Source organism: Saccoglossus kowalevskii, chromosome 2 (assembly GCF_978046115.1).
Source record: "Saccoglossus kowalevskii chromosome 2, keSacKowa6.1, whole genome shotgun sequence".
Classification (NCBI taxonomy): domain Eukaryota; kingdom Metazoa; phylum Hemichordata; class Enteropneusta; family Harrimaniidae; genus Saccoglossus; species Saccoglossus kowalevskii.
Genome location: NC_140642.1, coordinates 32,362,246 through 32,378,211, shown reverse-complemented (window position 1 = coordinate 32,378,211; position 15,966 = coordinate 32,362,246). Strand labels below are relative to the sequence as shown.

The 15,966-nt window shown below is 34.6% G+C and overlaps 2 protein-coding genes across 2 annotated transcripts in view; one reads left to right on the top strand and one right to left on the bottom strand.

The window, feature by feature from the left end:
* LOC102803032 (uncharacterized) lies at positions 1-2,205 on the top strand. Its single transcript, XM_006811897.3, has 3 exons — positions 1-86; positions 204-1,239; positions 1,519-2,205. Exons 2-3 carry the CDS (start codon positions 204-206, stop codon positions 1,899-1,901), a joined length of 1,419 nt encoding a protein of 472 aa, XP_006811960.2. The 5' UTR covers positions 1-86; the 3' UTR covers positions 1,902-2,205.
* Positions 2,206-5,369: 3,164 nt separating this feature from the next.
* LOC100377106 (1-phosphatidylinositol 4,5-bisphosphate phosphodiesterase beta-4-like) overlaps positions 5,370-15,966 on the bottom strand; it is a 28,940-nt gene continuing 18,343 nt past the window's right edge. The window contains exons 20-29 of the mRNA XM_085494406.1: positions 15,636-15,724; positions 14,867-15,002; positions 12,798-12,910; positions 12,419-12,534; positions 11,721-11,796; positions 11,139-11,314; positions 10,367-10,468; positions 9,917-9,974; positions 9,609-9,695; positions 5,370-8,913 (exon numbers count right to left, since the gene is read on the bottom strand). Of these exons, the coding sequence (XP_085350532.1) occupies positions 8,845-8,913; positions 9,609-9,695; positions 9,917-9,974; positions 10,367-10,468; positions 11,139-11,314; positions 11,721-11,796; positions 12,419-12,534; positions 12,798-12,910; positions 14,867-15,002; positions 15,636-15,724 (1,022 nt within the window). The 3' untranslated portion in view covers positions 5,370-8,844. The remainder of the gene's footprint in view (positions 8,914-9,608; positions 9,696-9,916; positions 9,975-10,366; positions 10,469-11,138; positions 11,315-11,720; positions 11,797-12,418; positions 12,535-12,797; positions 12,911-14,866; positions 15,003-15,635; positions 15,725-15,966) is intronic.

Here is a 15,966-nt window from a genome sequence, read left to right as displayed (position 1 = left end):
TAATGCCCACGCCACCACCAATTTAGTCGCATTTCGTTGAAGAAGGTCCGTGCTTACATTCAGCTCCAGAGCCATCATCCGTCACGGTAAGTTTCAGGAATTGCAATGCACAGTTCCCCCCCCCTGGTTTTCTGATCGAAAGTATTTTGACAAACCCAATTATTATTTTTTCCATTCTTGTAACTGCATTTCCTTGTTTTCAGATGATGCGTCCCTGTCTGTTAATTGTGGCAATGGTTGCCTTGGAGTTGTTTATGGTGGAAGCGTCTCCAAAAGAAATACTACAACGCTGGAAGATTCGGCACGGGCATGAGCATCGGCAATTTGAGTTCAAAGCAAAGACAAAAAACAAACAATCTGGCGCAGATGCATCGAAATCTAAAACTAACTCCCAGAATGGTGAATCTATTCCCAAGAAACCTTTAGCAAATCCTGAAGCGCATATCGCAACTACAGAGGATGCCGACATTGGAGAGGCAGATCGTTCAAATGCAACTAGTACAGTTGGTATTGTCGGTGTTTGGGAGCTGGGCACTACTGTTTCGCCTAATGATGTTAACGAAATAACAGGCACTGTAGAAGAAATGCCCTCGGATGAAGATGCAATTACGATTGGTATTGCCGACGTTGAGGAGGTGGACACTACGAATTCGCCTAATGTTGACGAAATAACGGCAACTGTAGAAGAAATGCCCTCGGATGAAGATGCAATTACGATTGGTATTGCCGACGTTGAGGAGGTGGACACTACGAATTCGCTTAATGTTGACGAAATAACTGCAACTGTAGAAGAAATGCCCTCGGATGAAGATGCAATTACGATTGGTATTGCCGACGTTGAGGAGCTGGGCACTACTGTTTCGCCTAACATTGACGAAATAACGGCAACTGCAGAAGAAATGCCCTCGGATGAAGATGCAATTACGATTGGTGTTGCCGACGTTGGGGAGGTAGGTACAACGAATTCGCCAAATGATGTTGACGAAATAACAGGCACTGTAGAAGAAAAGCCCTCTGAAGATGCAATTACGATTGGTATTGCCGGCGTTGGGGAGGTAGACATAACTGCTACTGAGAAAGTGCTATCTGGTGAAGGGAACGAACCTGTACACACTACTCAATCAAGCTCTTCTTCCAGTGAAGGGGCTAAACCAGAAAATGACGCTGATTTGGTACAGGCTAATTCATTACACTGTGATATGGTGGAGGGATTCGTCGAAACATTGAAAGGCGTAATCGGTAAGTAATTTGAAAATATTGAACGTTTTGTTTTGTTGTTCCCCACAAATTGTATCGTCAAGAAGATTGAGAAAAGGCCGAATTCTTGCCAAATTCTCTGGATTATTCGTCAAGTGTATTTTTTTTACCGCTAAAGTCGGACGAAGATCCCACAATACTTTTCGTCAATACTCTTTACTTGGCAATATGTGAAATTTTAACTTTCTAAAATCATAATTGCTAGTGTTCTTTACAATGTAATCAACATATTAACAATTTCATTTTTCCCCCCTACTCAAGACGAGTGTACTTCATTTGAGAAATGTACCATGTACTGTGTTCATAGTGATAACGGCGTGTGTAACGATGGCGGACCAGGAAGTACAATGAAAGACTGCGAGTACGGCACGGATTGCGCAGACTGTGGACCACGACCAGCCGTATGCTCTAACGAATGTGTATGGGCGTACGATGGTATATGCGACGATGGTGCTACAGAGAGCTGTCTGAGCTTGTGCCACTATGGAAGTGATTGTGGAGACTGTGGTGCCAGGCCTGTAGTGTGCACTAATGATTGTACTTGGGATTATAACGGAGTCTGTGACGATGGCGGTCCCGGTAGCGTTTACGACCATTGCGAATTTGGTACAGATTGTGCAGACTGTGGATTCCGCAAACCCTGAATTGCTAATGCACTATACAAATAATGTAGTTTATTTCTGCAGTGTGATCAGTTCTTGTAAATGTATATAGTATGATGTACATTTTGTTATAGTTAATGTATTTTTTTTTCACAAATACTTAATGGAATTTGTCTACAATATTTCTATATCAAAGTTGTATACCGAGAGCGTAACTGAACAAGGTGTTAACATTAACAAATAGTTCATCTGTCAGCATGTGTTGCTCTTACACGCCATAAGCTATGAATACTAGTAACTATGTACCACGATGAATTTAAAAAAATAAACAATTTCGCAATATGAACGAGTTGTAATGTGCTGTTATATATTTCTGAATGTGTCCCCCCCGAAGTGAGTGTTTTGGTTGGTCGACAAAGTGCCCGACAATTCATTGTAGATTTTGAACACTATTTCAAGTATAGGGTAAATTGTTTGTACCCTTCGGGGGATGCAAAATTTAACCAACAAGATAAAATGTCAAAGCTCCATTATGTGCTTCATACCAGGAGCTGGACCACAAAATTTATCAAACTTGCAAAACCCAATCCATATACAGATGACTGATTTTCAATATGTGCTGACGAAATTTAGTGTATACAGTCGAGCAACCAAGTAGTCAGAGGCAAGATGTATAACTTGCATGTAATGTGCCAAGTTTCAAATATGATATGCCCAGCCATGTTTGAACGACATGACCGCCGGTCGACCATTTTGGATTCGATGTTCACGAACAAGCACGTGCATTTAATCGATATTTTCTGTGTGAAGTTTAAATTTGATAGGTCCAATTATGTCTGGATGCTGGACCCGGAACTGTATTCTTTGACTGTTATATTGTTTCAACCTACCATGATTTTAAACCCGATCAAGGTCCCACTATGTTCAACCACAGTCCCTCTAAAGAGTGCATAATATAGCGCCAACCCATCAAATTTAGATGTTATCTATTGCACTAGCTTGACATGTTTTTTGTTTTCACTTTACACAATTTGAATAAATGCAACGCACACCAATGAAACAAAATACACAAGATTCTAAAAAATTGCAAGAGTCATCGATATTTAGGAGATGCATATGGTACTTCTATGAATATGTTTCTTCAGTTTGTGGTCCCAGACACAAAATGCTCATCTTCTATCTGATCAGTAAATAAAGACTTACAAACGCGATTGCCCACAAATAAGCAGCGCCCTCAACGGCGAAGAGGGAACCAGATGAATAATAGTAAAAAAAACGTGGAGGAGCTAACCAGGGGAGGTATGAATGAGCATTTTTGGTGCCAACCAATAAACAAATTAGTAGACTGAGGGCGGGACACCAAAGTCGTTAATAGTTTTAACGTGGCCCCTGATACTAAGGGGCAGACCATTTGATATCCCGGGGGGGATTTTGTGGGGAAAAAAATTGAAAAAAATGCTTGAAAAAAAAATCCTACACTATATGTACGTAAAAAAAATCTGAAACTTTCAGACCCCCTGAAAAAAATCAAGACAAAATAAATTTTTAAAGAATGATTTTTATTGATCCCTCAACAATTTCATCAACGATGTTGTTTACCAGCTCTATCACAATGACTTTCTGCTGTATTACTGTCTCTAACAATTCATTTGTTATCGATGGGGGTGGTGGATTGCCGAACATCTCACCGAATGAGGGCAGTATTGCATTAGCTAACTAAATATGCAACAGATGTATTATTCCATGTTAGAATATTTCATGTGTGATCCCGATAGAAGTAAACACTGATAAATTATTGAAATATGAATACAAAGAAAGTCTATGTCGATACAGCACTCAAATATATCCGTAATTGGATTATTCACTAGTGTGATGGTGCTCTTTCGGGTTCTGTGTTGAACCCTTCATCAGTCTGAACAGTACTTGACGAATCGTTCGATTTATTTAGCTTTCAGAATGTTCAACGTTATTACTTTCATTATATAATATAAAGTAATATATAAAGAAATTCTTCATCGTTTGGTGTGTCGTTTTTCACAAGTTTGTCAGTATGTTGAGTAAAACTTGTAAGTTTATCTTTCAAGTTAATATTTCTAGGAAATGCAATAAGGGGAGGATTTGGAAAAATGTTACTGAGTAACTGATCATTGCGAATTAAGTCTCGGTTTTTTAATAGGGCTCTTTTGAGCTTAGACCCTTGTATATAAGGGTTGAATGTAGTCATGAATATTGTTTGCCCTTCATTATTAGGCATTGATTCATGTAAATGTGAGATACGATTGTCATGTTCTTTTCAATATCATTATCACGCAATTTTTCAATAAATAGATTACATTTATGTAAGAAATCATTTAGATTAATGCATGTTCAAGAACCAGTGTGTGCTGAAATTACTTAAAACTTATTCGTACTTAAAATATTGATGGAAAAGCTGAAAACTAATTTATATAGTGTAAAACTAATGAGATCTAGGCAATGTCACAGACCATCTATGTGCCAAGTTTCATTGAAAAGTGATAAGACCAAAAAAGTATGAATTATTATGCTAATTAGGGAATTAATTTAAACAGCTTTTTACCCAAAACTGAGGTCTGTGCATTGTCCTAGAGCATCTATGTACCAAGTTTCATTGAAATGGAATAATTAGTACTATAGATATCAGTGTGAAAGCTAAAAATTGGTTAATTATGCAAATTAGGCAATTAATATGCACATATTTTAAGCCACAACTGATCAGGTCCATTCATTGTCCTATGACATCTACGTACCAAGTTTCATTGAAATGTGATGATTAGTACTTGAAAGAAAAAAGTTCAAAATTGAATAATCATTATTAAATTAGCAATTAAGGTAATTAATAAACAATGATTTTTACCCAAAACTAATCAAATCTACACATTAGTCCAGAGGATCCATGTACCAAAAATCATCAAAATTCAATGAGTGGTTCTTTATATACATCAATTTAAATATCAAAAAAACAAACTTATTTTAAAAACTAGAATTTTTTCATAATCCTACAAATATTCATGTACCCTGCAATGATAATAAATCGTAGTTAGACATCCTGATGCATTTTTACAATACATAATACTAGTAAACTCTAGTCATAAGGAGGGACTGTACCAAAGTATACAGCTAACTCTACATACAGCAAGGTTTGTTGCATACCCTCTGCCCTGTGAAAAAAACATGTGATAGCCAGTGCTGCCAGCAATAAAAGTTCTTAAAGTAGCAAGAAATGAAAGTGTTGTGCAATTTCTATTACCCTGCAGCCAGTACATGGTCTCCTGTGGTCTTATCACAGAGTTGCCAAGAGAACTCAAAATCATGCATTTTTGTGGATTACAATTCTTTGCGAGGTGTCTATATTCACGTACACAAGCCTAATGATTCACAGTCACACCTTTTGCACCTGATCCACTCTCATTACACACAGCTCCACAAGAAATTTACAACTTTCAGAATGCAGAAATACACACACACAAAAAAAGACTCGTTCAAAAGTAATTTCTTGTAGATAGATTAATTTATTTGCATGTTAGCAGCCTCAACACTCCTTCCCGCAAACAGGGACAGTCCTGGAGGCCATGACTGTTTCCCCATTGAAACGTAAGGCTGGATGAAGGTTTCACAACAGCTGACTGCAGAGTTCTCTTATTAAATATTAAAAATCCACAAAACAATGTGGTATCCATACTCGACTGATTCAGAGTATCTACAGGTGAAAAACAGTGGTAAACAAAGAGTTGAATTTGAAGAAAGTGGCAAATGCGACAAAACGATTTCCATACACACACAGATAATTAAAAACACTTCTGAAGAGACAAAAAAAAATGGAAGGGAACATCTAATCTCTGTATTGTTTCAGTTACATTATTTAAAGGGAGCACATAACAACTAAAAGTCCTTAATTTACAGATTTGGAAAAAAATTGGCTGCATGGAAAAGGCCAGGTGGAAGCTATAAAAAAAAAAAATCAATATTTTTGGAAAAATTCAAATGAAGGACCCACAATATACAACAGATCATTTTAAAGTCCCCTTTTCATTTAATACTGGATATGGAATCATTTAAAAAAATAATGGAAATAACAGAAAATTAAAAAAACAAAACATCAACTGTTTTCATAATAAATACAGATGAAAAAAAAAACACTACGCCGCAAGGGTGATTTTCTGTATTTGGATGATGATGTATTAACTTTAAAATTATTTTTAAAAGGAAAAAAAAACAAAAAAACAATTTACTAAATTTATAATACAGAGAAAGACATTTTGCATTATAAAAAAAATTACAACACAGAATAAAGTATGTCTCACCCCCCCCCAAATGTGGGATTTTCTTTTTGTTATCACGATCAAAACCCTGGAATCAGAGGTACATTCCTTGAGAAAAGATGCCCAATCTACTTCTTCCTAGGCCCGACATAATTATTAAATTTAAAAAAAAATATTGCAACTAAAAAATAACAACCCAGCAAAATCTAGATTAGCTAAAAACACAGTAAAACAAAGAGTACACATTAATTATTACAATAAAAAATAGTGACAGCATCCAACCCACCTGGTTCATGTATTTTTTTTTATTTTAGTGATGAAGAAAACAGCAGCTGACTAGTCATACAATAAGAGAAAATGATGAAAACTTATTATGTATTAAAACAATTATTTCACAGACCAAGAAATCTTGGCAACTCTTTTTTTTTTTACAAGTCGAATATATTATAAATGTTGTTAATATCAGGCTGTCATCTTACCAGGTATGTTGATTTGCATAATTCAATAGTTTACACTTCTGTTCTTTATTGACATCTTAAACCCTTTGATTGCCACACAATTTTGGTGAAATATTTGTTTTTTTCGGGCTATTTTGGTATTCTTTTTGGATAAATTTGAACCAAATGGGCATTATTTCCTAATAGCTATCGGTTTTAATCAAAATAAAAAAAAATAATGAAAACAATTACATAGGTTTCAATTACTGATGGTACCAAAGGTTGTCTTTGACGTTCAAAGGATTAATGAAAGATGACAATATTTGTGAGATGTCCAAAACATGATAAAGCTTTAACTATGATTCACAACTTAATTATGCGCATAATTGGTTACACAAATAAAATCTATTATCAAACTCACAAACTGGAAAAATTGACCCATGCAATAAACCCAAAAGCATGAGACATGCATTAAAAAAGCTGTCATTTTCAACTTTTTAATCAATAATTTGCAATTACCATGATTTTTTATGTTTTACGAAGATATTAATATAATCCTGTTGATTGGATGATTTCAGAAAAGTTATAATACTAGTAGGGTTCTTGACCTGAAATTGATCCATTTCATGATAAAACGAATTGTATAAATTAATAAAAATTACCACACTTAGGTAGAAATTCAGGAAAATTTAAAAATAATCGTACAAGAAAGAATTTTAAAATAACATTTTAAACACCCCCAAATAATATGATTACAACGATCAAAAACAGTGAAAGGCTTACGGTTTTGGAAAGGAAGTCAAATGTATAAACAAAAGTATTCACCATGAAATCAACAAATCCGAGATGAAACAAACCAAATAACATTCTGGTAATAAAATGGGAAATAAAGTTGTTTTACGTAAAAAAACAAACAAACTATGACTGTTGATGACAAACAATCACAGTAAAGCTAGAGATGTAATCTGTGCGGCATCAGATAACAGAGTTGAAGACTTGTACATGGGAAGGATAAAAATATGACAGGCATTAAAATATGATTAATCCTATGGTTTTTATAATCAATTATACTCATAACATACCAATATAATAATGATGGACAATAAACCTAAACTTTACACTCAATAAATTCTGGCAGTCTAGAAAAGCTAAAAAAAAAAAAATGAAATGGAGTACGAATATTTTCTGACAATTGGAATAAATTATAAACATCTCATTTGTGATCAAAAAAAAAAAAAAATATCAATAAAAAAAAAGAACCTCAAACACAAGTGCTTGCAATAGAATTTTACAAGATTGACATAGAACAGACGTCTAAAAAAAAAAAATCTGATTCAATTATGAAAATAAAAATACAACATAGGTTCGATAATAGATTAATTTAATGAAAGAAAAACAAGAAAAAGTCCAATACATATGTATCAGGGAAACCTAAGAAAAAAAAAAATAATGGTTCAATATACACTATGTACAACCCACCCTTAACAAATAATAAACTACACCCCTTGAATTAAAAAGCACAATATACATAGTAATCTTAAACTGTTACAATTTCAAAGAGAAAACAAAACACTCTATATTATTTTTTTAAAATGTAAAACGATCATTTACTGGAAAGTTCAAATTCAGGCATCCAACTAAAACTGATAATGCATGCAATTTGTATCTTTCATGAAAAAGGTCATGTATCTTGTATTAAAGGAGGTCAAGGAGGAAGAGGTTTAGGGAGTAATCAGGTCTTGAAAAAAATACCGGTAATATCATGTAAAAACTAATCTGAATTGCACACACACACAGGCACACGCACTTCATATCAGATAACTTATCTGCCATATGCCATCAAGCTGAACTCAGATTTCATTCTGGAACAAACAAGTTCCAAAGAATAAAACCACTCACTGGCCATATATTGAAACACAGGAATGTATGACCTTAGAATGACATACACGTGGCAGCCAAATTATCACCGCGAAATGATAAATAAAAGTTACGAACTAATTGTAAATCTAAAAAAAAGTCCTTTTTTTTTCCTTTCATATTCTGGAATGCTCATTAGCTGAATTATACAGATATTACAATTTTAATATAACAATAAGGCATTAAACTTAGAGGGTATTGATTTATTTTAAAAGTAAAAATATTCAAATGAATCAATGGCTGCTTTAAATAATGTTTTGTATTTTTGTAATGTTGTTACTTGATGGTTTAGTAGCCACATTGCTTAGATTAATAATTACTTGTAATTAAGATTCTTGTTTCTTGTGCTTATTATACAACAGCTTCAGGCTTCATTGCTAACTTAGCTTCTTCTGCTTCCTGTCGTTGCATTTCAATCATCTGAAAACACAAATGAATGATGATTTTGTTAACTGTGTACAGAACCAGTCACTGTGTGCAAGAACAGTCACTGTGTACAGGACCAGTCACTGTGTACAGGACCAGTCACTGTGTACAGGACCAGTCACTGTGTACAGGACCAGTCACTGTGTACAGGACCAGTCACTGTGTAGAGGTCCAGTCACTGTGTACAGGACCAATCACTGTGTACAGGACCAGTCACTGTGTAGAGGTCCAGTCACTGTGTACAGGACCAATCACTGTGTACAGGACCAGTCTCGGTGTACAGGACCAGTCACGGTGTACAGGACCAGTCACTGTGTACAGGACCAGTCTCGGTGTACAGGACCAGTCACGGTGTACAGGACCAATCACTGTGTACAGGACCAGTCACTGTGTAGAGGTCCAGTCACTGTGTAGAGGTCCAGTCACTGTGTAGAGGTCCAGTCACTGTGTACAGGACCAATCACTGTGTACAGGACCAGTCTCGGTGTACAGGACCAGTCACGGTGTACAGGACCAGTCACGGTGTACAGGACCAGTCACTGTGTACAGGTGCAGTCACTGTGTACAGGTGCAGTCACTGTGTACAGAACCAATCACTGTGTACAGGACCAGTCACTGTGTAGAATTCCAGTCACTGTGTAGAGGTCCAGTCACTGCAAATTTTAAGATATCATACATTTGTTTTGTACCTTCTCATTTTCTTTCCGTAACCTTTCCATATCTTCATCCTGTTGTTTCTTTAGCTGTTCCTTCTCTCTATCTTGTTTCATGGCAAGCTGTAATTTCAAAACAAAGATGCGTCACTTTAACAGAATGGAGAAAAAAAAGTCAACAAAAGGATTCACAACTTGTGGGCATGTGTGTAATTTTAGTAATAAACATGATTTTCTAGAAGGTAGTTGAATACACAGAGAATGACATACACACGTTTAGTCTGGAAAATTCCACCATGTTCAAATGTTCTTTATTAAAGTTCCAGCAAAGTAATAAAACTCACCCTTTTCCTTTCTTCCATAAATTTCTTTGTGTTGTTACTTTGAAGTTCACGTATTCTCCTGTCAAAGAAAAAGAATAATGTCAAGTTGAGTAATTTCAACTCTGAATGAAACCAATCCAGTTAATCATTGCCATGGCAACAATAGTGTAGCTGGCTCAATGGATATAAAACTGACTTTTCAAGCAACAACTCACCATATAAAGAACGTAAGTAAAGAATCAATTGTTTTAAATTATTCTTATTCAATACTGCATGCGTTAACACTGTCATAATGAAAACAAACATTTTCATTGTTGTAGTTTGTCATCATTTTATAATTTATGGCTGTTCATGAGAGGTTAAAATGTTGTGAAAATGACTCCTGTGCTCAAGTGAATATTTCTTTGCGACAAGTTTCATGTTTTCCACGTTAATCATGAAATTCAAGCGTTTTTTGTTACGAGTCGTTACCTGTCCTTCTCTGCTTTGTTTTTGATTGACTTGTCGCTATTGACTTGCTTTATGCTCTCCATTGATGTTTTGGTTTGATTTGATCTCATTTCTTTGCCTTCTCTGAAAACAGATACAAAAAAAATAATCAAAGGCATGTTTTCCACATAAAATTATCAGTAATTTAATGTAAGTTACTTTTTAACAATATTTTGTTTGAAAAAATTCAACAAAGAACTTATAATGAACATAATAATGATAAAGACAGAAAAGCAGTAAGTTAAGTGTTTGTATTACATTTTACCTAAATTATCAACATTATTCCACAACTTATTTAAATTTTTTGAGCTCAACATAAACTGTTGTCACCTTTCACGAAATAAATCTGCTGAAATTGGTCAAAATGGCAAATAGACATTTGTGTAAAAATAAACAACATAGTATATCAAAATACATACAAATTTGCAATAGGCTGCGCTAAAATGTTGGCGGGAAAAATTATGCCATTCAAATTTGTCATTAAAATTATTATAATACCATTAAAATTCTTGAGTTTTCTAATTTCAAAATGCAAATATTCAGAACTAACTTTATAAATAACATTTTTGGCTGATTTTCATTTTTTTGGCTCTTATTCTTGTTTATTGAAGCTAATATGAATCGCATGAAAACCTGTTTACACACAAACACAGTATTATAATGATAACAACAACTTCAAAATCCTTCCTAAAACCTTAAATAGTATAATATTTATAATAAATAATGGCTCAAGCAAAATGGAGAGCGCCCTCACTTTTCAATAAAGAAATCTATCAGTTGCTGCTGCTCTTCATGCTTCTGTATCATCAATTTTTTAAGCAAGTCACAAAGCTGATGAGTTTGTCGTTCTAAAAGCTCGCTGTAGTCCATGCTGTGTTTTGCAATCATGGTGGTCCATTCATTAGTCTGGTCAGCCACAATACCCTTCACCTAGAGAAAGAAGAAAAAAACTTTCTCATGACATAACTTCTTGTTAAATACCTTCCATGTGCCAAAATCTGTCTATGTTGCAAGTGCAACAAAGAAAACTATTAGTCAACCAATTTGAATGGTAAACCAGTCCACACGGATTTGATAAGATCAAAAATGATGATCATGGTGTTTCATCTGATCTATGAAAAATGATAGATTTAATTCTAAATGCAACTTTCTGTGTGACAAATATCACTAACATTGGTATTGAACATTTGTTATGGAACTCCATATACAAATTTTCTCATGCCACTGTCACACACATATTACAAATAACCTCACATTGAAATCATTAAAAAACTTTGCAGAACATTATTTGTGTATACTATCAGTCAGTTTTGTTGCCTTCGTGGTAGACACATACCTTTAATTTATGATCATTGACCAACGACTTGATTCGGTTTTCTGTTTCTAGTTTCACGTCCGTGCAGTTACTCTCCCTGTAAATAATGCAATCAATAGTTATTGGTGGAGTCCTTCACCAGTAACAATTTTATTTTATACCCCCCCCTCCTTTTTTTTTCTGACATTAAAATGAACTGTTAAAAAAAAGCTAAAGCTAAAGGCAAGGTAGTTCTGGTGACAAATTATGCGAGCATAAAAAGATGATAGTTTAAACCAATCTGACTTAAGGTAGAGATGCAGTCTAGGAGCTATTTTTTTTTAAAGTTCTCGGATGTGCACTCAGTAAAAAGCTTGCTATTGCTCATAATTACAATGGCTGTAACAGTTCCAAATTTAAATGTATTATCGTTTTGTTAAAAGTTAAATATAGTGCATAATATGGAGATCCTGTCATTTCTTTTTTTCACCATGTTTCTTTTTTATTATTTATGTACAGCCTTGCTAAATCTTGCTAAGCATTCAAAAGAGAGAATGTTTGCACCTGTTATCTATATTTTAAAATCGTTTTTTTTGAGTATGTTCCACTATTCACAATTCTACAAAATTTTAACAGTCTATAGCCAAGACTTTTTGGATAATAAAAAGCAAAAAAACAAAAAATTTCTCTCCCAAGTGTCCACGAACCTGCATCTCTACCTTAAACTACATTCTACATACCCCTTTTTTTTAATGGCCTTTTCCAGGTTCCTCTCTTGTGTAATTTTGTCTTTATCATGTCTGGACACCATTTTATCAACCACAGTACAATGTAATCGCTGCATAGATTCTTTGTCCTACAATCAAAATTTAATTCAAGGAATATCTTTTCAGTGGAGAGCAGAAAAACAAACAAACAAACGTATTTCACTTATGTACGGTAAACACGACTGGTTTATAAAAATCTAAAAGCCAGTGTCAGATATTGTTTGTATAATTCAAAATGTTGAAAATTTTTGTAAAATAGGTAAAAATGTATGTGGAATTTTTGACCGAAAAAAATTATGCAGGTCAAATGTCAAACTAAGGGAAGTGTATAATTAGATAAACAAATTCTTACTTTACTCTGTTTCTTTCGGAGGAGCTCCACTTCTTTTTGATGTTTTTTCAACGTCTTGATGTAAGTTTTGTCAGTTTTGAAAGCCTCTATGTCAACTTTAGAAATTTGCAGCTCTGTGAAAGAAAGTATACCATACAATGAATGTGATATTGTTATCGTTCTCTTTTTGTAACTGGCTTAAATTTCAGGAATGACAGATTTTCAAAAATGCCAGTAAGTTTTGCCTTGTTAACACATTCAAATTATCAGCACATTAACATTTCTAGCACTGAACAATTAATTGCATCGCTTCACTAAACAAGCAGCGGCTGATATATCTCCATTGTTTCAGATGCATAATGAGAAAGAAATATTGAATCAAAATGGAAAAATTTAAGTTGAACAAGTCATTGAAAATGACACAGTCCCCGTTAAATTTTTGAAAGTCATATTAAAGCAGGGGGGTTGTCACGAGCGTGTCCTTGAAACTTGAGTTCCAAGTGGCGTATACAACAGATTGTTTATTTATATCAAAACACGTGTTCCGTGTAATAGTAATATGGCCAAAAATAAAAATAGCCGTTATTTGGCCATCTTTGATCTGATTATGAAACACACTGATATGTATGATGTATATGCCAAATACGAATGAAAATGGTACATAAATTGTGGAAATATAGTAAGGCCAAAAAGTCAGATGGCTGTTAATCGGCCATCCTTGACCACATATTGAAACAAATTGTCATGGACATGCATCCTAACATGTATGAAGTACATGTATGTGCCAAATTTGAATGAAAACTGACAGAGCATGTTCAAGATACCGCATAAAAAAACAAAAACAAGATGCCTGCCAGTCGACCACCTTTGATCCAATTGCGAAATAAATTGTCATGGACATGTACCTAACATGTATAATTTATGTACCAAGTTTGAATGACAACTGACAAAGCATGTCCAAAATACAACATTTTCAAAAAACAAGATGGCTGCCAGCGGCCATTTTGAATCGAATCGCTAAGCCACTGCATGTGCATATGTCCCACATAAGGTACTAGGCACATGCAAAAAATGAACGGAAATGGCCCACAGGATTCTGAAATATGACTCTGGACAGATTGACGCAGGGACGGATGGACACACAGACGGACAGACACAGGAACTCGTGGACGATCGGGGACATGTATTCTATCCTATGTATGATCTATGTACTAAATTTGAATGAAAACTGACAAAGCATGTCCAAAATACAACATTTTCAAAAAACAAGATGGCTGCCAGTCAGCCATCTTTGATCCAATTGTGAAATAAATCGTCATGGACATGTATCCTAACATGTATAATCTATGTACCAAGTTTGAATGAAAACTGACAAAGCATGTCCAAAATACATTTTCAAAAAACAAGATGGCTGCCAGTCGGCCATTTTGAATCGAATCGCTAAATCACTGCATTTGCATGTCCCACATTAAGTACTAGGCACATGCAAAGAATGAACGGAATCGGTGCAAAGGATTCTGAGATATGACTTTGGACGGACGCATGGACGGAGACCGAATTATAAGTCCCTGTTTTCAGACTTTGTCTGAACGGGGACTAATAACCAATACATTACACTACACAATACAATGCAATAACCAATACATTACATTACGTGATAAAATAGCACACTACACTACAAAATACAATGGCATATTCAATAGATTACACTACATACACAATACAATGACACATCCAACCCATTACACTACACAATATAATGTTACATTCAATACATAATACAATGTCGCATCAAATAGATTGCTCAATATAACACCACATTCAATACATTACACTTTACAATACACACTACATTACATTACATTACATTACATTACATTACACAATACAATGCCACATCAAATACATGACACAATACAATATCTAATACATTACGTTACACATTCAATTACACAATACAATGCCATATCCAATACTTTATATAATATACATCCTACATAAAAAAACAAAACAATGACACATCCAACACAAAAAACAACACCATATCCACTATGCTACACCAAAACATCCTACAACACACAAAGGCCTACCTCTCTTTTCCTTTATTGTAGTTACTTTTCCATCTGTTACTGTTTCATTTTTTCCTCTTGAAATTTTGTTCTTTTCCCCAGTTGGAGTAGTTGGTTGTTTTTTCTTACCTCCAACAGGAACATCCTGAATGTCTGTCTGATGAATCAAAATAGGGTAAAGTAATGAGTTGGTAATGGTGAGATAGTGGTAATGAGTTGGTAATGGTAATGGGTTGGTAATAGTAAGGTGGTGGTAATGAGTTGGTAATGGTAATGAGTTGTTAATGATGAGATAGTGGTAATGAATTGGTAATGGTAATGGTAATGGGTTGGTAATGGTGAGATAGTGGTAATGGGTTGGTAATAGTAAGGTGATGGTAATGAGTTAGTAATGGTAAGGTGTGGGTAATGAGTTGGTAATGGTAATGAGTTGGTAATGGTAAGGTGTTGGTAATGAGTTATTAATAATAATTTGGTAAATAATGGTTCACAGAGAGAAACAAGAAACATTTAAAGGACACTGTAATCAGAACTGCACATGCATGTATTCTACATTTATGTAGTTCATATATTCAAATATTGATTTTCTGTTTAATAAGTTAATCCAGGCCTAATATAGCTGCAATAAACATAGTTTAAGACACAATTAACCATCATCATATTTTTGTATTTACAAGCTTGCTTGTACATCTGGGCTTTAAAAAAAAATTAGTTATGATGACAGTGTTGCTTTGAAGATGAATGGGAGCCATTACTGAGACATATCCATGAATTATTGAGTCTTCCTTACCTCTTCAATACCCATAGATTTCAAAGCCTGGGCTCTCTTCTCAGCTTGAGAAAGATACTGTAGTGGTGCAGATAAAGCATCGACTAGATCTGAAGGAAGAAAAAACAAGATTTAATATTTCTGACATCAATAAACGTCACGTTATATTAAGTTGTCCAATTGTAAGCCCACATGACAATGAGCGATACATTTTGCAAACTATAAAAGAGTGAGTGAGCATGTGTAATAACAGATATATTTTGTTGTAATCAGAATCCCTACATACATACGCTCTACCCATCAAAGATTAGCTGGTGAATAGATCAAGCATGATTGTATCTCCTTGTTATTA

Coding starts and splice junctions, on each gene's coding strand:
- LOC102803032 (XM_006811897.3), top strand. CDS start 204: ATGATGCGTCCCTGTCTGTTAATTGTGGCAATGGTTGCCTTGGAGTTG. Junction 1,240..1,518: donor AACATTGAAAGGCGTAATCG/GTAAGTAATTTG, acceptor CCCCTACTCAAG/ACGAGTGTACTTCATTTGAG.